This window comes from Peromyscus leucopus, chromosome 7 (assembly GCF_004664715.2).
Source record: "Peromyscus leucopus breed LL Stock chromosome 7, UCI_PerLeu_2.1, whole genome shotgun sequence".
Taxonomy (NCBI): domain Eukaryota; kingdom Metazoa; phylum Chordata; class Mammalia; order Rodentia; family Cricetidae; genus Peromyscus; species Peromyscus leucopus.
In genome coordinates this window covers 2,926,411-2,953,380 of record NC_051069.1, presented here as the reverse complement: position 1 = coordinate 2,953,380, position 26,970 = coordinate 2,926,411, and the positions used below count along the sequence as shown (strand labels likewise).

Sequence of the window (26,970 nt, the reverse complement as noted above, 5' to 3'; positions counted from 1 at the left end):
GTGTGTGTGTGCTTTTGCTTCTCTCTTAGCATCTACTTAGACACTAGTCAGAAAGGAACAGAGAAAGAACTCCTCTGTCTTATGTTCAGAGACAAGATGGAAGCTCCCTGACCAAGGCATGGTTGATACTCAATAAATATTGAATGATTGATACATTTTGTTGACGTTATTAAAGTCTTCAGTCTTTCTGGTCCAAAACATAATCAAATTAATTTATATCTCTGCTGACTTGCCCCAGCTCCTCTATTCAGTTCTCCTGCCTATGTATAGCCACTAAAAAAAAAAAAAAAAAAAAAAAAATCATAAAAATTCACCTCAGTAGCTTGCTCATGTGACCCAGTAACTTCCTAGGGCTTAACCACTTCCCTTCAGAACGGCTGCATGAGGTACCAGGTGCCTTGCCAAAGGAGTTGATTAATAAATCAAATACATGAGAAATACTTGCCAAGAATAGACTTGGGCTGTTACTATCAAAATGTCATGCAGTTCAAATATCTAATAAAGAATTCCTAAACACGTGGCCCCGCCCCCGTTGCAAACAATGACCCCCAATTCTAACCCCTCCAGGCATTTTGTTAGTGATACCCACACAGATCTACTCCTTAGGGCTCCCATAGCAGATTTGGTTTTGTTTTTAGTCTCCTTGCCTTCTCCTTGTCTCTCTTTACTGTCCCCTTAAATGTGTCCCTTCACATAGTTCCTAACTTGCTAGAGGACATGTCACAAAGAGCACTCCTCTGCCTTTCACACCATTTTTATCTGATTGAGCAGACAGGATTTCCATGAAGAAAACGGGAGGAATTAATTAATTAACTGTAACTGGATTTCACCTCTTTAACCTTAACTCGTGAGCAAACCTGAGCTAAATAAACATCTGACCATCCAATCTCTCTCACTTAAGGTTAACTTGAGTTTATTATTCAGGCCACTGCCCTTGTGTATTAGGCAATGCATAAATTACGCATACTAATTACCCCGGATGGGGCACCACTTTAATGAATTCTTTTAATTAAACTGCTACACAGTGGTTTTGCACAGGATGATCTATATTTCATCCTTAAACTATGTTAACCTTCATCTTTGTCGGGGCAACTCACACAAACCAACCAGAGCAGTTCTGAGCTAATTCATCGAAGTATGTATTTCCCACAATCCCTCTTGACTATCATAGGAAATTTTGAAAAATGTTTCTCTTCTGCTTTGAGGGTAAGAAATTAGACACATCTGTAAAAAAGCTATGCTTCTGCAGGGGATACTGAAATGGGGTGGGAGACAAAAAGGTAAATCAAGGCAAAACTAAAACAATAGTATCAGCTGGCAAAGCATTGTCTCTTCCAAAGCCATGTGAACAATGTTTTTATTAGTGTGGATTACAAAGCAGAAGACACCCTTCTTGTTGTATGTTTGTGTTCTAAATTTGTAGTCAATGATCTCTACCTTGAGTCCAGTTTTCCAAGAAACAAGTAGTCTTCTTGGAGCTGGAGATGTGGCTCAATGGCTAAAAGCATGCACTGTTCTTGTGGAGGACCTGAGTTAAGTTTCATGCATTCAAATAGGATGACTTACAACCACCTGTAACTCTAGCTCCAGGGGGATCTGACACCATCTTCTGGCCTCTTCAGGCACTGCATGCATGTGCACATACCCATTCACAGACACACATACATGCAACTAAAAATAAATTTTTTTAAAAAATTAGTTCTCTGTTATCCCGAACCACTAGGGGATGCAGGAATAGGAAGATGGATCCAGCATGTGTTTTTACCTTGAGTACTAATCTTTCCATTTTATTGAGCTCTTCCTCAAGGTAATAAACAGACTATCTTGGATTTCATTAGTACCTCCCTGCTACCTGATGCAAGGAGGTTGGGGAAGAGAAAAAAGAAGCCAATCAAACTGCAAAGGGCTGTCTAGATCTCTGGAACCCAAGGACTGTGAATGCCATGAACCCTGGGATCTCCAATTCAAATAACACTTGCTGCTTAAGCATCTACTATAATAGCAACACTGTGTCCAGCACCAAAACATGCAAGGAAAGGCTGCACCATTTGTGTTTGCTTGTTGTAAGAAAGAAACACATGTTTGTTTAGATATGTTTGTCTCCATGTAGATAAATTTGGGAAGACCTGTGTCTTAGTTACTTTTCTATTGCTGTGATAAAACACCATGACCAAGGCAATTTATAGAAGAAAGAGTTTATTGGGGCTCATAGTTCCAGCGTGTTAGAGCTCATGGCCATCATGGGGGGAGTTTAGAGTTCACTAAGAGAGACAAACATTGCAATATAGTGTTAAAAAATGCTGTGATAAGCCAGGCGGTGGTGGTGCATGGCTTTAATCCCAACACTTGGGAGGCAGAGGCAGGTGGATCTCTGCAACTTTGAAGCCAGCCTGGTCTACAGAATGCATTACAAGATAACCAAGGCTATGCAGATAAACCCTGTCTCAACAAAAAAGGGGGTACTGTGATAGATGAACATATAAGCCATTCGGCAACTATAGGGTCGGGGCTGTAGCTCAGTTGGTAGAGTACTTACCCAGCAAGCACATGTCTTGGGTTCAACTCCCAGCACTGCATAAACCAGTGTGGTAGTGCACTCCTATAATCCTGACACTTGGGAAGTAGAGGCACAGGATCAGAAGTTCAAGGTCATTCTGCACTACAAAATTAGTCAGAGATCTCTAGAGAAACACAATCAATAAGATGAACAGATAATACAAGGGGACGTTATTAGATTGGCTTACATGAGACAGGCTGGATAGATAGTCCAACACCCGATGTCTCCACACGGGCAAGGCTGAGAACCCGGTAGTTGCTCAGTATGAGAGGCTGGGTGCTCCAGCAGTTCCAATCTGGTGCTGAAGAATGATGGGTTCTTGCAGAGATATTTGTCTTTGGTCCACACTGGAAGGCTAGAGAAGCTGGGTTCCAATGTCAGTGAAGGACAGCGGCTGCTGTAGAAGCAATGGAGCAGATGGACTCACCCACAAGCAGGAAGGTGGGGGGCAAAGGCAGCCCTACCTTCCCCTAATGTTCCCTTTTCTGTGTACTGGGATGCTGCCAGACGGGGTGGCCCACTGTGGGGAGGCCTTTCCCCTTTAGCTAATTCTTCCAGGAAATAGTCTCACAGACCCATTGAGAGGTCATCCTCCCAGATCCAATCAAGTTGACAACTGAAATTAATCATCACGGTGAGAATTCTGGGCCAGCCTGACATACATGGAACTCTGCATAAATTAGAACAGAACAGAACAGAACAAAAAATAGATAGATGGACAGATAACTCCAAAGACAGATCACTGTCTGCTAGAGTCAAGGATGTGTCCTTAGTAGAGACCCTATTGAAGTTGGATCAATTAGCTAGGAACCAAGTGTTCAAACACATGAGCCCACGGGGGAATGTTTGAATCGTAATGACACATGAATGGAGAGCTTATGACATGAAGCCTGAGACCTCGGGAACTGGGAAGATAATGGTATAAAATGATTCCCCTGAGATGGCTCAGTGTGTCAAGGTGCTTTGCATCCAAGCCTGATGGCTGGAGTTCAATCCCCGGAACCAACAAGAGGAAAGGAGAGAAGTGAATTCTGCAGGTGGTCATCTGACCTCCACGTGTGTGCTGTGGTACGCACACATCCACCACCCACACAGCACACACAGTCAATGTCAATTTAAAATAAAAAGATGATCTGCCCACAACTAAATTGTCCTATTTTAGGGATTCTGTAAGAAGATACTCCGTTCTGGGGCTTTTCTGGTAACCTGTGAACTGGTACTTCAATCTTTTTTATTTCTGGCAACAGGATGATACAGTGATACTAGAAATGATTCCACAGAAGAGTGTCTGGGTCTGGAACCAACTAGATAGATCTGAAATTCTTATTTCACTGTGACCCCATCAAGTGTCTGGACATTTCAGAAAGCTCTACTATAATACCAAATTGAACAAAAGTCACTGGCCTGTGGGCTGAAACACATCTTCACTGTGACAGAGAAAATAAAGAATTTGAGGTACTGGGGCTGGGGAGGCAGTTCTGCCAGTAATGTACTCACCTTGCTAGCAAGAGAACCTGAGTTTAATTCCCAGAACGACAATGACAACATCACACACACACACACACACACACACACACACACACACACACACACAGCCTCATGTGGGACCCTGCACAAAAACACATATACATATGTAATATTTTATAACCGGCAAGGCCTGCTTCTTAATACCATATCATTATATTTAGAAATGGAGTCCCCACTCTTTCCTGATCTCCATCTTGTAGCTGCATTACAGGTGGAACACACAGAGAGAAGACCGAGAGGCCTCAAATTCTGTATTACATCACTAATGCAGTCCTTTGGAACACCAAATTCCCTTACTCTAGGGTTATTAAAGAGCCCTCATCTTGGCTGCTGAGTTGGCCCAGCAGGAAAAGGCACCTTCCACACAAGCCTAGTGTCCTGAATTCAATCCCCAAACCCACAGGAAGGTGGAAGAGAAACAAGTGCCCACACATATACATCACTCACACATACTAAGAATCCTGCCTTTCTGCCACTGAGCGTAAGTCCTAGGAAGAGGGATCGGGGAAAACTTGGCATACTCTCAAGGCCTCTTAGCAATTCATTTGCATAATACCATGATAGATGGGCGGGGCCAACTGATCTATCTCAGGGATATTCCGATGCTGCTATGACCAATACCTTTCAGTTCTTTACTGAGCCACAGCTACATGCCAGACATGGGGGATACAAAGATGGATGATGTCACGGGGGCTGTGCTCTCTAGTAGCTTGTAGGGAAGAGAGCTGCAGACTCTAGCCTAAATGTAGGTATGTGTTCCCAAGAGCCAAACGCATCAGGGAACAGGTCTCTTCCATGTGAAGCTGGGATGGATTTCCAGAATGCCTAACAGCCAGAGGCAGGTGCGAGGAGATCCTAGATATTCAACTCATTCTGGTTTTGATCAGAGAAGAAGAAAGATACATGCATTCATGCATGTACACAGAAATCAATGTAAAAAAAAGTTGAGTCTGTCTGTCATTTATAGTCCTGTTGGATTATCAACAACCAACTTGTGTGACACAGAGGGTGTACACAGGCTGTGCTTGGGTGGAAACCAGGTCCCTCCTCCAAGAGAGCCACCCAGGACTTCCCTTCTCTCAGGATCACCCCAGGCTTCTCAGGGTGGCACTGGCTTCAGGCTTTCCATAAGCCAGGTGTTTCAGGGCCATCCTCCTTGGGAACATACATTGTGCCATACCATCCAGCCTATGAGCATCTCTCCAGCAGCCCTGATATAAAAGCCTGCCAGTTTGGCAACTCCAAGAGCCCAAAGTCCCTTTGGTCTCTTTCTTGGACTGAGTGTTTTTCGACATCAATGGATGTGATTAAGAACTAAACCAAGCATATGAATTCAGGGTTGTATTGTGAACCTACAGGGACCTTTCCCAACCCCAGGCTCCAGCCAGTGAAACAGTGAGCCAGGGAGCTGGCGCAGCCACATATGGCCAGGCACAACATCACATAGGCTCATAGCTCAAGCTCCATGAGCACAGGATGCTGCTCACGTTTCCCGAACCCGAAGCCCAGCCAAGGGGATGTGGGCAGCCTCCAGGTGAAAATGCTTCTGCCTGTTGGTTCCACCAATGAAGAGAACTCCAGAACTGCCCCCATCCAGGCTCTCAGTTTTCGGGTAGAATCTCTGAACAGAGCATTGCAATATTTCCAGAAGCTGTGTTGAGAGAAGCCAACGTCAAGCTCCAGAGAGTTGCAAATAGAAAATTTGAAAGTGTAAATGGTTACATGCAGACAAACGGATACTAGGCAGCTAAAGGACAGAATGGATTCCCCAGTTTCAGTTCTGTTACTGCGATAACAAAACGTGACGAAAAGCAACATGGAGGAGAAATGGTTTATTTTATCTCCCAATTCGGGATCACATTCTCTTCCTGGGAAGAGGTCACAGCTGCAGGAGTCGAGACAGCTGGGCAAATCGCATCCGTGTCAACAGCAGAGAGGGTGAACGCCGGCATGCTAGTGCTCAGCTAGCCCTTCTCTTCTCTCCACTTAGCAATTCTAAAATTTTCCATTGTCCCAAGTTGCTAAGAAATGTCATGTTCATGTCTAAACTAATGTTAGTTGTGGATGGTGAAAATCCTTGACAACCAGACAACAGAACTGAAAGAGAAATTCTCTGTCAGTGCAGCAAATAAGGCTTGCCTCACCTTAATAGCCAATTAGCCTTAACAATTAAACAGAGACCTTGATGAATGGCCTTGCTAATTGTTCCTCCTCGGTGTGTGCATTAATACAAGCAGAATGCTCAAGATTTGCAGGAACTTTTGTTCTTTGTGTTCACCGTGCTTTATCATCGGAGATCTAAAGCGAAGACAGACGCAGCCTCTGCCCTCAGAAGACCGGAATCTGATACTAAAAGACACGAACAGAGAGAGCTATTGCAACAAAAGAGAGATCCGCTCAGTTGTTCTGGGACCCGGACAGGATTGAGACCAACTCCACTGTGATGGCCAATCTTCACTGACAACTTCACACATCTGGAGGGAGAAACCCCCACTGGAGAATTACCTCTATCGGACTGTACTGTGGCCATGTCAGTGGGGGCATTTTCTTGATTAATGGTTATTGGAAGTGGGGCATCTGGTCAACTGCGGTGGTACCATCCCTAGGTAGGCAGGTCTGGGCTATATAAGAAAGGTAACTGAACAAGCCATGAGAAGCAGGCCAGTAAACAACATCCCTCCATGATCTGTGCTTTAGTTTCTGCCTTCTGGTCCCTGCCCTGACCCCCCTCAATGATGAACTGTTACCTGGAAATGTAAGATAAAATAAACCCTTTCCTCCCTAAATTGGTTTTGGTATTTAACACAACAACAGAAAAGTAACACACTCCCTCACCAGCTGTTTTTCACTCAATGTCTTGCTACATACTCCCCTCATTATCTATGAGGAGGGGTACACACTAAGGCCAGGTGTCCGGCCACAGATGTAGGACTCCAGAGCTCTTGGGGCATCCTTCCATTGTGCCTCTCCCATTTACAAATGAGGAAACCAAGGCCTGTTCAAGCGATGTTAACTGAGATAGTACATTCCCAGCAGTGGCGGTAGTTAATACAGACTTAAAGAAGGTAGAAAATGTAGGAGATGCCCAAAGAGGCCACACACCTCAGACACAAAGTGGCGGGGATGAAGTCAAAGACAGCTTGGGGTCAGCTCTAGGAGTGACTATTGGCTCAGAGTTATTTGTCACAGGGGAAAAGAGAGCCACTGAAAGGATTGTATTTCAAACTCAGCTTTAGTGGAGCCCAGCTTACACAGAGCAAAACTTGCTAATTTCATGTTCAATTTGAGGAGGTGTTGCTAAGCAACCACCCCCTTACCCCACTCCCCACCCCCCACCCCTCTATTCCCCCATCAAGATCTAGAAGCAGTCCACCACCTCAGGACATTTTCCTGTACCCTTGTGGAGTCCCTTCCTGTCCCTACTCCCAGCTTTGGACAACCACTGACCTGATTTCTGTCCCTACACCTTGCCTGTCCTAGAGTGTCATATGAATGGAATCATGACACATCTGGCCTTGCACATCTGGCTCCTGTGTTACATAGGCCAATGCTGTGAGACCTGTCTAAGCGTCCATGCATCGACAGTTCATTCTTTTTTATCACTAAGGGGTATTCTATTGTGTGGGAGGCCTTAGCTTGTGTAATGGTTGTTTTAGTTTTAGTTGTCAACTGGACATGACCTAGAATTACCTAGGAAGGGAGTCCTCGAGGGATCTTGGAGTTCCTTACACAATGGCAGAAACACGAGGAAAGACCCTGGTACAACCAGGTGGAAGGAGAGAACTGACTCCTGAAAAGTTGGCCCTTGACCTCCACACAAGCACCATGACATGAACACGCCCACAGTCACACAGTTTCACAGGTGCGCACACGATAAATCAATTAATTAAAAAGAAATCTTGCACCTCCTGAGCAAAGGGTGTAACCACTCTGTGCCTCTGTTTCCCCACCCATACAGTGGGATCCTGCCTGCACTAATTCTAGGGCTTCTGAGGCGTACAGCAACCTGGTGCTGGGAAGAGGACTTCAGCTTAGGAATACGGCCAGGGAGAGACGAGGAAGGGAGGCCCTTTCAAAGTGCAGAGCTCACTCGGTCGCTCTTATTGAACTGGTTCCCTGACCCTTCACTAGCCCTTCTGAGCTCACAGACATTGTGGTTATCAACATTCTGGGAAAGCCAACAGCAGCTGGCTCTCTCAGCTTGCAAAGGACCTGGAAGGTTCCATGGTGCTCTCTGGCTTTAAGTCTACTTCCTTGCTTTATCCCATTTAAATCCACACTCTGTTGAAGGAAATAAACCAACACAGTAAAGCTTGCTGATAGCCACTCCATCTGTATTATGGCACACAATGATGGCTCCGTGTTAAAGGTTTGATATATAGATCTATTTTTTTATTGCCAGCCCCTGCCCCTGAAGAAAGTATTAAAATTTCCAGATGAGTAACCAAACAATAAATAGATGAGACGGTTGCTGTGAATATCTGATTTTTTTGCATAGTAATGAGATATTGCTGGATAATGCTCTCTGCCATCCCCAGTTTGTCTAAATTATCATTTTGATTGGTCAAATGCATAAGAAAGATACACCAATAAAGCCATGTCAAGTGCACCATTGTAAATTGATATGGAATGGAGGTTTCCTTAGGTCTGAGGTTGAGGTGGGGGCAGGGAGGCCCAGTGTGTCTTTCCCCACACCTGAGGATGTGTTAGAGCTTGCATTTGTGTGCATGTGCATGCTTGCATGCTTGTGTGTGTGTGTGTGTGTGTGTGTGTGTGTGTGTGTTATACAGCTTGTGCATGCATGAGGAAGCCAGCAGAGGATGTAAAGATCCCTCTTCTCACTCTCCACATTATTCCCTTGAGACAAGGTCTCTCAGAGAACCTGGAGTTAGGCTGGTCCTGTCTCTGCTAACCAAACTTACAGAGCTGCAGGTATGTGCAAGGCCGTGAGAAGCTTTTTACATGGGTGGTGGGGATTTGAACTAAGGACCTCAGACTGTCACAGCAAGCATGCTTATCCACTGAGCCATCTTCCAGTCGGGTCCGTTAGTAACTTTAGGTGAATATTTTCTTTCTCGTTTTAAAAAAACATTTATTTGTTTTATTTTTATTTACTTACTTGTGAATCTGCGTATACACAAGCAACAGGGCTCTTGTGAAGGTCAGAGAACCGCTGTGAGACTCAGTTCTCTCCTTCCACCACGCAAAGCCCAGGGATGGAACTCCAGTCATCAGGCTTCGTAGAAGGCACCTTTACCTGACTTTACTAGCTTGATGGACGAAGATGAATAATTTCTTCAGCCAAATCTTAACAAGAGGCCTCTGAAATTCTAGTTTCCCTGGACTGTATGCATAAACATGAGGTGGTTCGTACCTTCTGAGGCCTCATTTTGTGTTGTTTTTGGAATTGAAAATAAGAACCCGATTGGGAACAGAAGGGCTGCTCCAAGACATGGGGGGGTTTGTTTTGTGCGGACCCTTTCCCCTTGGTTTTATATCCCCGAGATGCAGCAGCTGACGTTGATCCGGTGTTTGAATCAGAAAGACCAATTATTAGGAAACAGGATGTCAGCAAATCCAAACAGCCCTATTTCCACTTTAAGAAAAAAAGAAGAAGAAGAAAGAAAGAAAAAGAAGTTCCAAATGAGGATGAAAACGAAAAGTTGCCGGAAGGTGTTGTACTGCAACTCCTTTTCTTCTTAGATGGTTATGTAACACTTGGTTTAATGTGCTTGAGGTTCATCCTGGGTTTTGTTTGAAGGTTTTTTCTTTTGCTTTGCTGTGATTGAAGTATTCCATGGCCCCACCTGTGAACTCTTTGTAGCTGAACGTTGGGGAAGGCTATGCTCTGCAAAACTTATCTACAGTGGGCACTTAGAGAGCAAACCTAATTCTTGGAGGGTCTAGGGTGCTAAGAGGTTAATGTGCTTTGGAAAGTCTCCATGCAATAACCAAGATTAGAATGGTGTCATGTTTATTATAAACAAATATAGGGTCCAGGAGGGGTGGTGCAAGCCTTTAGTCCCAGTACTTGGGAGGCAGAGGCAAGTGGATCTCTGAGTTTGAAGCCAGCCTGGTCTACAGAGAGAGTCCCAGGACAGCCAGGGATACACAGAGAAACCCTGTCTTAAAAAAAAAAACAAACAAGGGGTCTGGAGAGATGCCTCAGAGGTTAAGAGCACTGGCTGCTCTTCCAGTGGTCCTGAGTTCAATTCCCAGCAACCACATGGTGGCTCACAACCATCTGTAATGAGATCTGGTGCCCTCTTCTGGCCTGCAGACAGAACACTGTATACATAATAAATAAATCTTTAAAAACAAACAAACAAACCCCCTACTAATGTAGGGCAGGCTGAGGCTGTAGCCCAGTGGGAAGAGTGGTGTTCCTAGCACTTATGTGGCAAGGACAAGAGAAGCAGAATTTCAATGTCATTCGAGCTACACAGTGAGTTTGAGGACATGGAATACATGAAACCCTGTCTCAAAAATCAAATAAATAGCAGTAGAGAGATGGATCCATTGTTAAGAGCATTTGTTGCTCTTGCCAAGGCCAGAGTTTGACTCCGAGAACCAATGTTGGACAGCCCATAACTGCCTGTAACTCCAGCTTCGGGGATCTGATGCCTCTGGTCTGCAAGGGTATCTGCACTCCTGTTCACATACCCAAACATGCATATGCATAATAAAATAAACATTTAAAAATTAATAAGCAATTAACTGTGGCGATCATTTGTCACACACCAACCATAAACCAAAAGCATGCAGATGTCACCTCATTATCATTCATGTTAGTGAAGTAGAAAGTCCTTCGATCTATTTTGCAGGAGTCTAAAGTTAGTCCAAAATATGCATGTATGCATCTAACTTCTTAAGACTTTGCTCCTTTTGAACCTCATGTCTGCATCATCATTATTGTTGGTGTTACAGTACTCCACCCTCATCTGTTAGATATCCTGCTCAATAACACCCCCCCACACCCCAACTTTTGATATAGTATATCTTACTATGTAGCTCAGGCTGGCCTCAAATCCTGGATGGTCCTCCTCCCCCAGCCTTCCAAATGCAAGGATTACACGCATTCACCACTGTCTTAATCCTGGCTCTTTTTTTTTTTTGGTTTTTCGAGACAGGGTTTCTCTGTGTAGCTTTGCGCCTTTCCTGGAACTCACTTGAGAGCCCAGGCTGGCCTTAATCCTGTTTCTTGGTGCTGTGATTAAATATCCTGTCAAGAAGCAACCTGAAGGAGAAAGGGTTTGTTGGTTCACAGTTCCAGGGTACAGCCCATCACTTCAGAGCAGTCAGGCTGACCGGAAGTTGAAGCAGCTAGTCACATCCCATGGATATGCTCACCTGACCTAACAAGGAATGTAATTTTTTAAAAACTGCTTTGGTCAGCTAACCCTGAGCAAGTGTTTCGTCTAGAACAAATTTCACCACATTCTAAGTAATACTTGTTTTTCAGACAGGGTCTTGTGTAACCCAGGGTAATCTCAAAAATCACTGCGTATCCAAGGATGGCCTTAAACTTCTGATCCTCCTACCTCTACCTTCCAAGTGCAGAGATTACAGTCTTGTGCCACCATGCCTGGTTAATGCTGTACTGGGTACTGAGTCCAGGGTTTGCTGCATACTCAACAAATACTCTACCAGCTGAGCTACATTCCCAGCCCAGCAAAAGTATTTCTTAAAGATCCAAACCAAGACTATTTCAGGCTCTGCAAAGCATGGATAACTGTTGAAAGTAAACTCTACTGCAGCAACAGACAAAGTGTGAGTGAGCATGTGCAGATGATATGCAAATGAGCATGTGGTTAACTTCCAGTAAAACTTTACATATGGGCACTCATATTTCATAGCCCTCACATCCCACAACTCCTCTTTTTAAGGTTAAAAAATGCATTATTTTGTGTTATATATATGGGTGTTTTGTCTGTATATATATCTGGTTCTGGTGCCCAAAAAGGCCAGAAGAGGGCATCAGACCACCCAGAAATGGAGTTACCAATGATGGTGAGCTGCCAGGTGGGTGCTGGGAATTGAACCCTGGTCCTCTGGAAGAACAGCCAGTGTTCTTAACTATGGAGCCATCTCTCCAGCCCCCTTTTCTTTTGGTTTTTAAGTTTTATTTCAAGGTTTTACAAATGTGAAAACCATTCTTAGCTCATGGAACTACAATTGCCTAATTCCCCTTAAGCTCAATGCTAGAAAACTGTGGGGGCTTATGGAGGGGAGTTGGAATAACATTGCAAGAACCAATAATCTGTGTAGCACACACAGCTCACTCTACATGGAGATGTTTTCTATAAAGTCGGTCACTTTTTATTGTCCCTTTCACACTACTTTTGAAAACAGCAGAGAGCCCAAATTTCACCACTTTCCATACTTCTGCCTTTCAAAGTTAAAGAATTAAACTAAGGTCTGGAGAGATGACTCAGCAGTTAAGAACTTGTGCCATTCCTATAGAGGACCTTAGTTTGGTTCCCAGCACTTACTTCAGACAACTCCAGCTCCTGGAGATCTTACACCCTCTTCTGGTCTCTGTAGGCAACTGCACTCACATGCACATACCCACACTCAATCACATGTATATACACTTGTCTGTAAAAAACAAAACAACAACAACAAAAAAAACCCAATAAAACAAGCCTGCTTTTAAAGCTTTAAACCGAAGAAACATGAAACTGATTTTCGAGTTATGACTAGACACCATTGAGATGAGGCTTCCTCTTTTAGTAGCTGATAGAGCATGACAGGTCATGACTCAGCATTTTTCTCTCTCAGCATTTTGCTTTTCCCCAACCCTGTTTCCGTCAGCAGCATCTCACTTCTCCTTAAGCAGGCTGGAAGCTTGGAAAATTCCAGAGGAATCCTGCTTAACAGAGTAGTCCTGCCTCTGCACCACCTAGATGAAACATGAACAAACAGTATGTGGCCAATGGAGTACTACATCTCCTCAGTCACAGTGGTGATTCAAAGAGAAAGAATCAGACTTCTCCCCAGAGGCTTATTGGAATTATCAAGTTGAATTTGCTTTCTGACACCTATAACCTAAAAAATCCATTCAGTTCCCCCCCCTCTCTGTGTGTGTGTGTGTGTGTGTGTGTGTGTGTGTGTGTGTGTGTATGGTGGGTCACACAGGGTGGGGAAGGGGAGGGTGGTTCACCGTTTTCCTTTCTTGGGTATATGATCTGGCTGAGATCAAAGTTTAAAAACTGAACAGGCTTGTAATCCCAACACTTGGGAAATGGAGGGTAGGGGCATCAAGAGTTCAAGGCCAGTCTCAGCTACGTAGTGAGTTTGGGGCCAACCTGAGATACTTGAGGTTCTGCCTCAAAAGGACAAAGACAACAACAACAACAGAAGGGGGGAGGTGAAAGATCTGGGGAAAAAAGAAAGTAGAAATTGCCATGAGCTGAAACAGAGGGGGTTGGGTTCTGTTGATGCCCCCTTCGTATCTAAACAGAAGGCAGATGGGAGATAACGAGTTTTAAGGAGTCACAGCTCACCGCAAGGCTGTGGAAGGTTGGGGAAGTGGTACAATTGGCTGCAGCAGGCAAGAGTCTCTGGACTCTCGAGGCGATATCCTCCCCTTTCTATGGACCAGACTACGGTAGTGAGCTTGCTGCTGCTCTTGAGCCTAGGAAAAGATGTGAGTGATTGCTTTCAGTCACAGTCTCCTTGTATCAGACCTGCTCCCCTGGGAAATCCAGTGGTCATTGGTGCCACCTGCTCATTTGGTGACCTCGGGCAAGGCTTTAGGCAGGCTACTCGGTGGGGGCGGGGGGGAGATGGGGGGGGGTCCGCGGGGCGGGGGCTGGAGGGTGGTTTCCCCCCCCCTCCCTCCCCCCCCTCTCCCCCCCCCCCTTCTCTTCCCCTCCTTCCCACTCTTCTCCCTTCCTCCCCCCCTCCTCCCTCCTCTTATCCTCCCCCTACCTTCTCCTCCCCCCCTCCTCCCCTCCTAAACCGTTCTCTGTCACCCCCTCCCCCTCCCCTCCCTCTCCCTTTCCTCCTCTTCCTCTCCTTCCCCTTCCACCCTCCCTCTCTCCCCCTCCAACCGCCCCTCGTTCTTCTCTCCCCTCCCCCCCTCCCCCCTCCTCCTCCCTCCCTCTCCCCCTTTTCTCTTCTTCTCTCCCTCCCCCCCTCCCCCTTCCCCCACGTCCCCCCGACTCCTCCTCCCTCTCCCCCTCCCCTCCCCTTCCCCCCCCATCCATTCTTCCTCCCTTTTCCTCCCCCCCTCTCCCGCCCCTCCCTCTCCTTATTCTTCTCCTTCCCCCCTCGTCATCTCCCCCGCCCCCCCTCCTTTCGCCTCCCTCTTCCCCCTCCTCCCCCTTCCTCCTCTCTTCCCCCCCCTTTCCTCTCTCCCCTCCCTCCTCCTCCTCCTCTCATCCCCCTCTCTCGCCCCCCGCCGCGTCCTCTCCCCTCCCTCCCTCACCCCCCCTCTCCTCCCTTCTTTCCTCCCGTCCCTCCCCCCCCGGCCCCCATTTCTCCCCCTCTCCACCCCCTCTCCCCCCCTCCCCCCCCCTCTCCCCCTCTCCCTCCCCTTCCCCCCGTCCCAGTCCCCCCCCTCTCCCCCCCTCCCCTCCTTCCTCAAACAACTTTCCCCTCCCTTTCCTCTCCCTCCTTCTTCTTTTCCCCCTCCTCCCCCCCCTCCCCCCCCCCCTCTTCCCTCGTTCCTCCCCCCTTCTTCTCCCCCCCCCCCCCCCTCTCCCCTCCCCCCCCTCTCTCTCTCTCTCTCCGTCTCTCTTCTCTTTCTTTTCCCTTCTCCCTCCTTCTCATTCTCTCCCTTTACGCCCCTCCTCCCCTCCCCGTACCCCGCCTTCCTTCCCCCCCCTCCTCCTTCCCCCCTCCCTCGCTCGTACGCACCCTTCTTACGCGCCTTTCCCCTTCCCCTCTCGCGTCGCCGCCCCTGTCCACTCTCCCGTTCTCTCACCTCCCCCTTTATCCATCCTCAACCTCTCTGCTCAGCTCCCCCGAATCCATCTCTGTCGCAAGCTATCCCCCTCCCTTTCCCCCACCCCCTTTCCTCCCTCCCTTGCCCTCCTCTTTTCCACCCCCCTTCCTCCCCTCCTCCTCCTCCCCTCTCTCTCCTCCCCCTCCTCCTCCCCCCCCCCTCCCTCCTCTTCCCCCCCTTCCTCTCCTCCATCACCTCCCCCCTTCCCCTCTCCCCCACCCTCCCTCCTCCCCTCCATTCCCTCTCGCCCCCCCTCCTTCTTTCCCTCTCCGTCCCCTCGCTCCTCCTCTCACTCTCTCTCCTCTTCCGCCCACTTCCGCCCCCCCCTCCCCCTCCCACTCTCCCTGCTTCTCCCCTCCCTCTTCTTCTCTCCCCCACCCCTTCCTTCCCTTCCACTCTTTTTTCCTCCTCCTCCTCTCCCAACCCCTCCCCCTCCTCCCCCCACCCTCTCCCCCTCCCCCCTCCCGCCCCTCCCCTCCCCCCCCCCGTCTTCCCCAACCTTCTTCTCTCCTTCTTCCTTCCCTCTCTTTCTTTCCTCCTCCCCCTCCCCCCTCTCCCCCTCTTCCCCCCTCCTCTCTCCCCCCCCTCCTCCCCTCCTTTCCTTCCCCTTCTTCCTCCCCCCTCTCCCTCCCCCACTCCTCCTCCCCCTCTCCTCCTTCATCTTCTCCTCTTCCCTCCCCCCCTCTCCCCCCTCCCTTCATCTCCTTTCCTCCCCTTTATCCTTATTCTCTCTTCTTCCCTCCCCTTTTGCTTCCTCCTCCTCCCCTCCGCTCCCCCGCCTTCTCCTCCCCCTCTCCCCTCTCTCCCCTCCCTCTCTCCCTTCCTCTCCACTTCCCCCTCCTTCCTTCTTCCCCCCCCCCTTCTCTCTCCTCCCTCCTTCTCCCTTTCTCCCCCTTCTGCCCTCTCCTTCCCTCTCTCTCCCCCCCCCTTCCAACCCCTCCCCCTCCTCCCCTTCCCCCTTCTGCTTTCCCCTCCTTCTCCTCCTCTCTCCCTCCCCTTCCTCTTCCTCCTCCTTCCCTTTCTTCTCTCCTTCCCTCCCCTCTCCTTCCCCCCCCCCCCCTTCCCCTCCTCCCTCCCCTACCCCTTGTCTTCCCCCCCCTTTCTCTCCTTCTTTTCCTCTTTCCTTTCTCCCCTTCCATCTTCCGCTTTCCTTTCCTTTCCCCCCCCCTCTTCCCTTCCCCCCTCCCTCCTCCGCTCATCCCTGTTTACTCTTTCCCTCCTTCTACCCACCCCCCTCCCTCTCCTGCCTCATCTTCCCCTTCTCCCTCCTGCCGCCCCCTCCCACCTCTCACTATATCCCCCCTTCACCTCTCACCCTGCCCCACCTAAAAAAACGGACATAAATAGTACCTATCACATAGTAGTGGTTGAGATTAAATGAATTCATATTTTTAATGAATTTAGGATACTAACTGTTATGTATTAATCGGTACATAAACACTTATTAATTTTTGGAGTTGTCATTGATGTTTTGAGGCAATGTGACATGTAGCCCAGGCTAGCCCTGAGCTCACTCTGTAGCTGAAAATGACCTTGAACTTCTGATTCTCCTGCCTCCTTCTCCCCAGTTCTGGAATTACAGGTGTGCCCCCCCCCCATTTCCAGCACACTTATTCAGTCTAGTGAACTGTATTTCTGGGACAGGAAATGTAATGTAGTGTCACATTGCAGAGACTTCAGCCTCTGTCAGTAGCTCCTGGGAACAGAGAAAACTAAAGTGCCTTCTTTTTTATGTTGATATTTCATGTATGCAGATGTCACAGTTTCTTTCCATTTCTGGGCAATAATTTTTGAAAAAAAAATTATGTTGGGGGAAGGGGTGTGAAAGAGTGTCCTTGGAAGGACTAGAAGAAGTCAAATTCCCTGGAACTGGAGTTAGAGGCAGTTGTGAGCCTCCTGATGAGGGTTCTGGAGCCTAAATAAAAATGTATTATACTAATTATGACTATGGAAGATGCTAGAAGGAAAAATGAATTATTTTAAATATGCATAGGAAAATATACAAAAAACCCACATTTCTATAATGTGGTGTTTTTTCCATTAAAAATTAAATTTCTATTTCTATGAAACAGAACAAAGCCCCACTAGAGACTTAAAAATCAATGTAACCCCATTCCTAAAGAGATCACCTCTCATTACAAAGAAATATCAGGAGATTGTTATTATTTTACATGATTTATTTTGCAACCGACCTTCCACACCCCCATCCTGGAGTTCTGGGGATTGAACCTAGGACCTTGTGTGTACTAGGGAAGTACTCTGCCACTGAGCTACACAATTCCCAACTCCAGGATATGTTTGCCATTTTAAGAACTGCCTAGTGTTTGAGTGTGCATCAAAGAATAGTTAAAAGTATTATGAATTGAATTGCTGTTTATATGTTCACTTCCTTGGTTTTTTATAAGCTTTATTTTGCTCATCGTTACTGTATGTGTTCATGTATTCACGTTCCACAGCGCCAGTGATGGAGGCCAGAGAGCAACTCTGCAATCAGGCCCCTCCTACCTGCAGGAGGAAGATGACCTTGAACTTCTGATCTCAGGGTTGTGTAGCAAGTGTTTCATCCATTGGGCCAGCTCCACGGCTTGATTTTCGTTCTATGTGAAGCATTCTCCTTTTCTTAAAGCTTAACAGCATCGGCATTAAGTAAACTTTAAGGCACTTCACGGGTGATCTTACAAAGCCACTCTTGAAGCAGAACCCTAGTTTCAGTCGGTACTCTCATCCACTGGCCCCTGCAACAAGACATGTGTCTATCTATTTCCTGCCTATGAAGAACTAACAGGACTTCCAGTCATCTGAACATCAATAGTTTTTGAGTAGCTGTGGCAATAGTCATTCGTGTACACTACCCAGACAACCTGGGAGTCAGAAAATATTATCTTTGATCAATTTCCCCTCCTTTTTCCCTCCACCAGTTCACGGCACACACACAAAAAGAAGGTGCTGAGGAGTGTCAGCATCTCTAGGCAGTCACTGAACTAGTTGCTGATTCACTCTGACTAATCCAGGGAACACAGAGGGGCTGGGTACCCCTTGTCCCTTTTTCTCCAATTAGAAACCCTGAGACAAAACCTGATTTCCTCTTTTTCCTTTTTGGTGGCTGACATAAACATCAGGCATCTCTCGTAACATGTAATTCGAAGCTTGCCATTGACCATTTTGTTGCTGAGTACTCCCTTCTAGTCAGTCTATGGAATGTGGGGAAGCAAAGTGTGTAGGTATTTGCAAGCAAGCTGGATATTTGCATCTCTGGCCTCCTTGCTCAGGCAGGTCTAGTGGGGAGCTCAGATGTTTGTTTCCCTGTGGTGAGAAATTCTTGGCTGTGATGTTGGGGAGGGGTTTGCTCTAATTAATATAAAACACTCTAGACACTACTTCAGAAACACTAATTGTCTTTTTCTAAGTGGCACAAAGTTAAGATCCTTTACTGAACTTATTTCTCTGCATGACACCATGTGCCTGAATCAGCAGATGGATATGCTGTGTTTCACAAAGACCGAAGTGTGTAGTGGAAGCAGAACTTGGAAACAACCATTATTGAAAATGGTCTCTTTCTGTACCATATTACACCAGCTAGCCCAACTACCATGGTACCCTCTGGGGAAGAAATTAACCGAGTAAATAAAAATATACAGGCTACAGAGCATGCATTAAAACCGCAGTGTCTCCAAACGACAGATAAAGAATGCTTTTTATCTCTAGCTTAATCTGCTCTGATGAATGACCTGAGAGTTTGTTCCCTCAAAAGCTTGTAACTGGTCTGACATCAGTTCTTTGCAGATGGAGGCAAAGGGGGCTGTTGTGAAGAAGAATCCTTTGTCCAAATATTCCTGATGATGTCCTGGAAGAAAAAAAAAACCTCCCAAGGAAGATTTTTGTTCAGACAACTCCGATTTTTCATGACAATATCTGATGTTTATATTATTAGCATTGTTGGCTTGGATAGCTTCTGGTTATAGAAACAACCAATAATTTCTTCAACACCATTTTTGTAACTATGGGTCTAAGCTGTTTCCCTTCCTCACTCTCTGTTTCTATCTCCAATCTTGAATCCCCCAAATTAAATTGATACAGTGTAAATACAACCTTATAAGCAAAAATAGGAAATGTTGAGAAGTCCCAGTGTATCTAGAAATAGGAGCTGGAGAAATACCTCAGTGTTGAGTACTTGTTGCTCTTGCAGAGGACTGGGTTCAATTCTCAGCACCCACATCACGGCTTATAATCATCCCTAACTCCTGGGTACTCACATGGTACAAATTCGTACACACAAAATAAATCTCAAAAAAAAAAAAAAAAAAGTCAGGATACAACAGAAAATCCTCAAGATGGGATTTCATAATTCAATTTGCCAAAACTGGCTCATTTCTTTGTTATTCCACAGAGCAAGCTGCCACGGTTCCCATCTCTTTTTTCTGTTTCATCTGTAGGAGGAGGTCTTACACTCATTGGAAGCCCTGTATGATATGGAGATAGGTGAAGTTCACCAAAACAAAAACGTCAGCCTTGGGAATCAGTCACAGGACAAAAGTAACCCTGCAGGACTTCTTCGGCTACCCCAATATAGACCATTCCATGACAGGATCAAAATGAGTCCTGATTTGGAAGTTCTAACCAAGGATTAACATCTTCTCTCTAGACTTTAACATGGTATATTGATGAATCATGACAGTGAGCAAATTGGGTAGCCAGCAGGGAGGGAGAGGAGGGAGTGGGAGGGGGAGAAGGGGAGGAGGGAGGGGAGGAGGGAGGGGAGGGTAGAGAGGAGGGGGCAGATATTCACTGAATGAAGGAAACTTGGTGGCTCACATGTGAGGCTCTGGTCTCGGAAAACAAACTGTTTGTGTAACCCAGCCTGGGGATGCGTGTGATGTTGTGGTGTTTATATTGATGTAGACAAAGATTTGCTAAACCCAAACTTACTATCTCAGACCTGAGTGTCAACTGATAGCCAGGAGTTAGTTCCCTGGGAATCTCCACGGCCCTCCCCCTCTCTCTCTTTTCCCCTCCCCCACGGTTTTTTTTTTTTTTCAGCAGCCCCAAGATGCCTGCTGCATCTCTGCACTGTAGTGCAAACAGATCCCTGCAAAGAGAGAGGAAGATAAAATGAATTTAAATTCCAAAGGGGTTCCAGGCCCCGTTTCCTAGTCCCCAAGTCAGCAATGTATTTGTGAAAATTCAGCCTTTTTGTCTCCCAGTAAAAGGAGCTAAGTCTACAGCGGTGGCCCAGTCTCCCTTGCTATTCTTTGCATTTTCTATTCGAGTGAATGAGACTGAATGAAGTGGCCGGGACCCTTCATTTGATCTACTCAATTGCATAAAGTGACAGAATTCTAATATATTTGTTTAATGCTCTTCAATGGGCTTTCACTTTTTTTTTTTTTTTTTTGGCTTGCAAATGAAGCATCCGTGGGCAAAGTTTCGTCCCCCTTTTAGCACGGGGACATATTTCATAATTCAAGCCATGGTTTGAAGTGATCTGGAGAGGAGTTTTAGACTCAAAAAGTGGAAAATAAAGAGACAGATGTGCAGTTATTGTAAATTCCTGGAGTGGGCTCTGGGGCTATTGTGCCCCCACGGCGGGAGGTCCTGGGGCTGTCCCTTTCACACTGTAATTGAAACATATTAATTAGATAATTTGTTGTTAGTTTAGACGAAACAAATGCTTTCCCTTTGAGGCTTCACAGCCGGTGGGTGGGGCTGTTTTGGTTTAGGTTTTGTTTGGGTGTCTCTGCACTTACTTGGCTTTTAGAAGGAAAAGATATTAATTGGCATTTATATTAAGAATTTAGGAGGGGATCGACTCTCAGCTGAATGCGCCTGACAAAGGCAGTTCCCATTTGTAAAAGTCTGACCCGGGCCTCAGCCCTGCAGTCTCACTGCAGCCGCAACCGGGTAAGACAGAGTCAAACTTACCGGTCAGAATTCCTGCATGGACGCTTCCTTGCTCGCACCCAGTAACTTTGCGTCCCGCTTCTAAGACACCCAGTATTCTTAACAATTGGAAGAAATGAAAGTCACTGGTTTAGTATTTACGTCACTGGGGACTGTATCTTGGGGTTCCTTCAGTCTTCATCTTCCCAAAGTCCCCCTGTCAGTGAGGAACAGCAAGAAACTCTTGCAGCTTCCCTCCGGAGGAAGCGGAAAAAATCCATCTTTTGTGCAAACCCTGATGAAACCATGAGGAAAGCAGTTAAAAACTACAGCTAAATACAAAACCTGAAAGAACTTCAAAGAAACAAAATAGCTAAGTTTCCAAAGAAAGAAAACAGCTAAGTTTTCAAATAGAAAACCAATGTGAGAAAATCAACGCTGCTTGGCATTGGCACAGTAGAAAAGAATACAGCTTATCTTAGCACACACTTTGCACACACCTTTCCACTGCAGGCTGGGTGCTGTCCCATCCAACTCCATTTTAAAGCTATGGGTCTCCACTTTGGATGTCAGCCGAGTGAGTAACTCACACGACAGAGAAGAGAACCATCTAAGCCAGCAGTCAAGGTGTTCCTTGTTTGTGAGGCACTTCAGCTAAATCCACACAAGTTTCCAAGCTGAGGTAATGGCTGGTGTAGACCTGGGTAAGGCATGCCTGTTTGAGTGGACTCTAAATTTCTGGTCAAAGTCAAAATATCATCAAAGTTGTGTACCCCTCTTTGCTTATTCGATTTTGACTGAGGGTGGGGGGGGGAGGGGGATGCCTGCGACCTGAAAGAACTCATAATGGCCTAGTTATTTCATTCTTCTCAATACACTAAGACCAACTTCTTAACTTATTAGCTGGGAATAATTGCATTTTCAGATACTGAGTTCAAAATCTCTCTTTTTGGCGGAGACGAGGTCCATACTACACCTCACTGCCTTCGTGTATTGGATATGAGTGTCCACATGCCACTTATCTACAAGACCAGTCACCAGAGGCCCAACAGTCTACCTGGCTAAGTCTCTTAGACGTCACAGGCCTGTGTGCGCCCTTCATTAGCCTCATCCCCAGCCTCCAGATTTAACAGAGTGGATGAGATCTGATTCTTCCAGAGGCTGCTTTAATTTTATTTTTCAGGACACTGAAAATGTACTTAGCCTTCTTTTTAAAATGATTTCTTGTTGAGAACTAAGTTTCCTAACCGAGGGTGGCTACGTTTTCCAGGCTTGCTCTGGCTGATCTTGTTGATATAATTGTGAATTAGGTTTGATGAATGAGTTTAGTTGTCCGCTGTCTGACTGGCTTTAGAAGCTTCATGCATTTTAATCAGCCCAGTGATTCATTTATTTTCTACTTGTGTGTGTGTGTGTGTGTGTGTGTGTGTGTGTTTGTGTGTGCTGTGTGTGATCCTTCCCTTTCAAAAAATAGAATAGTCACAACAGGATTCATTATGCTTTGCATTAATCCTAAATATTTTTCCAGGTAGCCCACTAATGAGGTGGTGACAGGTGTTGAGGGGTCTCCTTACGGAGCACTTCAGCGTGGCTTCGATGTGTCTTTAGGGGCTTTCTCTGTGTTTCACAAGGCTCCCTTGTTTAATCATTTACACAGGAAAGTGTTAATCACCTTTTAAGTTTCCCTTTGTCTTGTAACTTCTTCAGTTAAATACACCTCTCACTCTGGAAATATTGTGACCCCCTGCACCGAGTGTCAATTAGCCTTGAACCATAAATTCTTGGCAAGTTTTAATTCTTGGCAAAAAAAGAAAAAAGAAAGAAAAAAAGAAAGAAAGAAAACATGTAGAGGCAGGCATTTGAAGACACTTCATTCACAACTTGAAAATAAATGCATCCAGTTACCCCCCCCCCCATACACACAGGAAGGGCTGGAAGAAATCTACTCAATGCAAAGGTTTCTTGACCTGGACAGTGAACCTCAGGTGATTTCTGAAAGAAAGGGAATGTCAACAACTATAATGATTTAAAGGAATAAAGAAGGGTTCCTCCGGGTGGGTCAGAAGCATCAGGTTAAGGGCTGAGTACCCTAGTCTGGGAGTACTTTGTAAATTCCACACCAGTCTTTGGTGTCTGTAAGACGATGCCACAGAAAGCGTGTTGAAGACAGATAAAAACACACAGGAAGTACTGCAGTTGTTCTGGGTCATCCCTTCAATGCTGCGCCTGGGCCCGGGCTTTGCATCTGAAATGCTTGGCCTCACTCTTCCCCTGTGCGCAAATGTCTTCCACGACCCCCCTAGAATAATGTCCCATCACCTGCAACTGTGTTTTCACGTGATTTGAAAATGACAACCCCCCCCCAGACAACGTGTTTGCAGAGGCTGATGCTACCATCCATCTATTGTCCCCCATAGCACGTCTTCAAGAACACACAAAACTTAACAAAATTTGAATTTACATATTTTAATGAGAAAATATTATTTAGACTAGGTCATAATTTAATGTAGACACCTTTTTAAAACTCTGTCTTAAAATGGACATGCTGGGAACAAGGACATCGATATTTAAAATGCCATGCGAATTCTGTGCAGGGAGGAAGAAAAATAAAGATGGGAATTTTTTTTTTTTCACAGCTTGGACAACACTACAGTTTCTTTTTTAAATTAAGCAGGTCACACCAGAACAAGTGTTGGGTTGTTCTTTGTTTTTGTTTTTGTTTTTCAGTCAATTACCTAAGAAGCTAAAAGGAACATACCAAACCAAAGTGCATTTTACACAGTGTAAATCATTCCTATTTACAACTCTTTGCAGCCCTTTACCTTCACGGAAAAGTTCTTCTAACAGAAAGATCTGTCCAGGGGACATCTCTGTTGACACTCCCCTTCACGTTCCCAGTGGTTTATCTACATTCTCCCCCTCTTGCCCCAGGTGCTTTCTTAATTGGGCTTAGTTCACGTTTCATTTCTCTTTTCTTTTCCTTTCTTTCTTCGTCAAAATAAATAGCTAAAAGGGTCTCTAAATAGTAAGAAAGTTACCATCCCAATTAACTTCCCCATTCCCCCCCTACACCCCCCGCCCACCAAAAGCTGGCCAGAAGAGTAAACATTCACATTACAACAGGTAATTGTAAAGAGGACTCTGCCCCCTAGCCCGCCTAGCCAGGCAGATGCTCAAGTTCACTGTTTACATTTTTTTTTTTTTAAACCGCGCGCTTTGTAAACAATAACGGTGACTTCTAGCTATGGTTTGCATTTGCGAAGGACAAGCGTCCTCCCTAGTTTAGCAGCCTTCTCTCCTCCCTCCAAGCTAAGAGAGCCTCTGGCCGGAAACAAAACCCAGAAGCAAAGAAAAACAATCTTCCTTAGAAGCCCGGGAGGCTGGGCCGCAGCCTGGGGAAGCAGCGTCCCGCCCATGCCGGCCTGATGGGCGGAGGCGAGCCTGTCGGAGGATTAGTGGGTCCGTGGCCACAGATTTTCGGGACCTAAGATCTGGTCCTCGCTGTGAGGCTGCAGCCTTGGCGGGCTTCACACCTGGGCAGTGTCTCTGGTCTTGAAATTGCGCAGAGTCCGGAAGATGCTTTTTTTCCCCCCCTTTCTATTTGCGTTTTCTCCGAGCAGGAGGGAATCGGGGTGTCCTGCCTATTGGATGGGAGTGCATTTCTGGGACTCTGGAGGGGTCGCTTGGCTTGGGTTAGTCCCTGTGTTCTCTGGTGCCCTGAAGGGGCGAAGACAACTTTCGCGCGCCTTCTAGCAAGTTTGTGGTTTGTCTTCCGGGTCCAAAACCAAAAGTTCTCCTAGGAGAGAGGACTGAAGGAAGAAGGTGGAATGGGCAAGTCAGGGTGATGGTTCTAGGTCGGAGAGGGCTGGACCCGGAGCCGGGGAAGTGGTGAGAGGGGTGATGTAGAAGTGACCAAGAGGGAGCCCCCGCTTCTGTGGGTCAGTGCACCGCCACCGAGTGCAAGGCGGAGGCCGGGCTGGTGAGTGTCTCGCTAGGGGTAGCAGGGCTGCTTTGGCTGGTGGCTGTCTGCGAGGAAGTGGGGCTGAGCGAAGGCGGCGAGTTCGAGAGCAGGGTGGGGATGGGCGCGGGCAGCGCGGGCAGCGCGGGCACTGCGGCCGGCGTGGGCTTGATGGGCACCGGGATGGCGGGCAGCGTCTGGCCCGCGGCGTGGCACAGGGGCTTCAGTGGCACTCCATAGGCGCTGTAGTCGCCACTCGCCATGGAGATGGGGGTGGCCGAGTCGATCATACCCGCGGAACCGTACACATGTGGCCAGCCTGTGCCCAGAGAGCTGCCCATGGTAGTCAACTGGTTAGGGAGCGGGTAGGCAGCGGGAACTGGCTGCATGGCCGAGAAGGCCAGTCCCCCAGGCATCTTGTACTCCCTCGCGATGATGTTCTCGATGGCGAAGGGATGCTTGAAGCCGGAGGGCTGCGCCACACCGCCCAGGTTGTAGGCAGCGGCCGGCATCTGCGGCAGATGCGTGCCAGAGGCGGCCAGCGCGCTGAGCCGCAGCTTAGCCTGCTGCTGGAGGTACTGTGCTGCGTCCGCTGGCTTGCTAGGAGCCAGGTGGTCAGACTTGAGCACCTTGAAGCGCTTGCGGCGCCGCAGGAAGCTGCCGTTCTCGAACATGTCCCCGCAGCTGGGATGCAGAGCCCAGAAGCTGCCCTTCCCGGGCTGGTCCGGCCGCCGCGGGATCTTGATGAAGCAGTCGTTGAAGGAGAGGTTGTGGCGCAGGCTGTTCTGCCAGCGCTGCGTGTTCTCCCGGTAGTAGGGGAAGCGGTCCATGATGAACTTGTAGATCTCGCTGAGCGGCAGCATCTTCTCCGGAGAGCTCTGGATGGCCATGGCGGTCAGCGAGATGTAGGAGTAGGGAGGCTTCTGGTCGCTGTACGTGTTGCGGCCCGGCCGAGGCATCTTCTCGCTTACCCACTGGCTCAGAGTCCGCGCGGCGGGGAGGACTGGTCGGATCTGAGAAGGAGGAGGTGGTGAAGGAGAAGGGCAGCATGGGTGCAGAGACACTCGCGAGGTCACTCAGGCCGAGTCATAGATATCGGGGGTTGGGGGCGGGGGATTCGGGTGCCAGCAACTTTGCGCACCAAACTGGATGGACCCAGCCAGCGGACGTGGAGAGGGGAGGACCGCGGGGGTGGGGGGGGGGGGGGGGGCGAGGGTTGCGGGAAAGTAAGTAGAACCTGGATTCAGGAGAAGGGACAGATAAATAGATGCTCACCTTAAAGTTGTTTCAAGTTGCGGGTCCGCATCCGGGACGGTGCAGCTGGTGGCCGAGTCCCTCCCCTCCGGCGATCAGAGCTCAGCGTCGGAGACCGGTGAGACTAGCTGCGAGCCTGGCTTGGACTCAGCCTGGGAGAGCTCCGCGGCGCTCCTGGGTGGTGAGTCCTGCCCGGGAGACCGAGCTGGGCTGCTGAGTGCTGGAGCGGACCGAGGCAGCCGCCGCCGCCGCCGCCTCGGGGATCCAGAGGACGCTGCTGTGTCGGACGCGGCTCCGCTGAGCTAGGTGGCTGCCTCCATGTCCACCCTCGAAACATCTGATAGTTTTAAGCGGTGACAGGAGCAGAAAAGACCCCTGTAGCGGCGCTTCATTAATGTGCCACTTCTTAGCTATCGTATGACAATCGCCTTGGGAGGAGGAAGAGGAGGGGGGCAGCGGGGGCTGCAGAGGGAGGGGACTGAGGAAGAGGGGAGAGAGCCTGGCCAGCGCTGGTTTCTTTCACACCTATTTACATGGACACCTTGGCCAATAGGAATCACTTCCAGCAGAAGACCGGGCGACCCGGGAAGAGCCTCTGCCGCCCGCGGGGAGCGGGCAGCGCCTGCCGGTGTGCGCGTTGGGAAGGTATGAGCGGACCGGCGCGCCGAGCCCGGGAACCAGGCGACCATTCACGCTCTGAGCTAGCTGCCGCGCGGACGGTGTTTGACATGGAAATTGCTCGGCTGGGGTGTTGTTTCCTCCGCATTGTATCGGGTTTGTATTGTTAGCTAACTTCTAGCACAGGCTTTCTCTTGAAGGGCGACCCTTTTACTTTACTTGGCACTG

At 47.7% G+C, this 26,970-nt stretch overlaps 1 protein-coding gene across 1 annotated transcript; it reads right to left on the bottom strand.

The window, feature by feature from the left end:
* Positions 1-23,956: 23,956 nt before the first annotated feature.
* Positions 23,957-26,396, bottom strand: Foxb1 (forkhead box B1). The gene is made up of 2 exons (XM_028867519.2): positions 26,146-26,396; positions 23,957-25,883 (listed from the first exon to the last, which is right to left on the bottom strand). Exon 2 carries the CDS (start codon positions 25,827-25,829, stop codon positions 24,852-24,854), a length of 978 nt encoding a protein of 325 aa, XP_028723352.1. The 5' UTR covers positions 25,830-25,883; positions 26,146-26,396; the 3' UTR covers positions 23,957-24,851.
* Positions 26,397-26,970: the final 574 nt, after the last annotated feature.

Coding starts and splice junctions, on each gene's coding strand:
- Foxb1 (XM_028867519.2), bottom strand. CDS start 25,829: ATGCCTCGGCCGGGCCGCAACACGTACAGCGACCAGAAGCCTCCCTAC.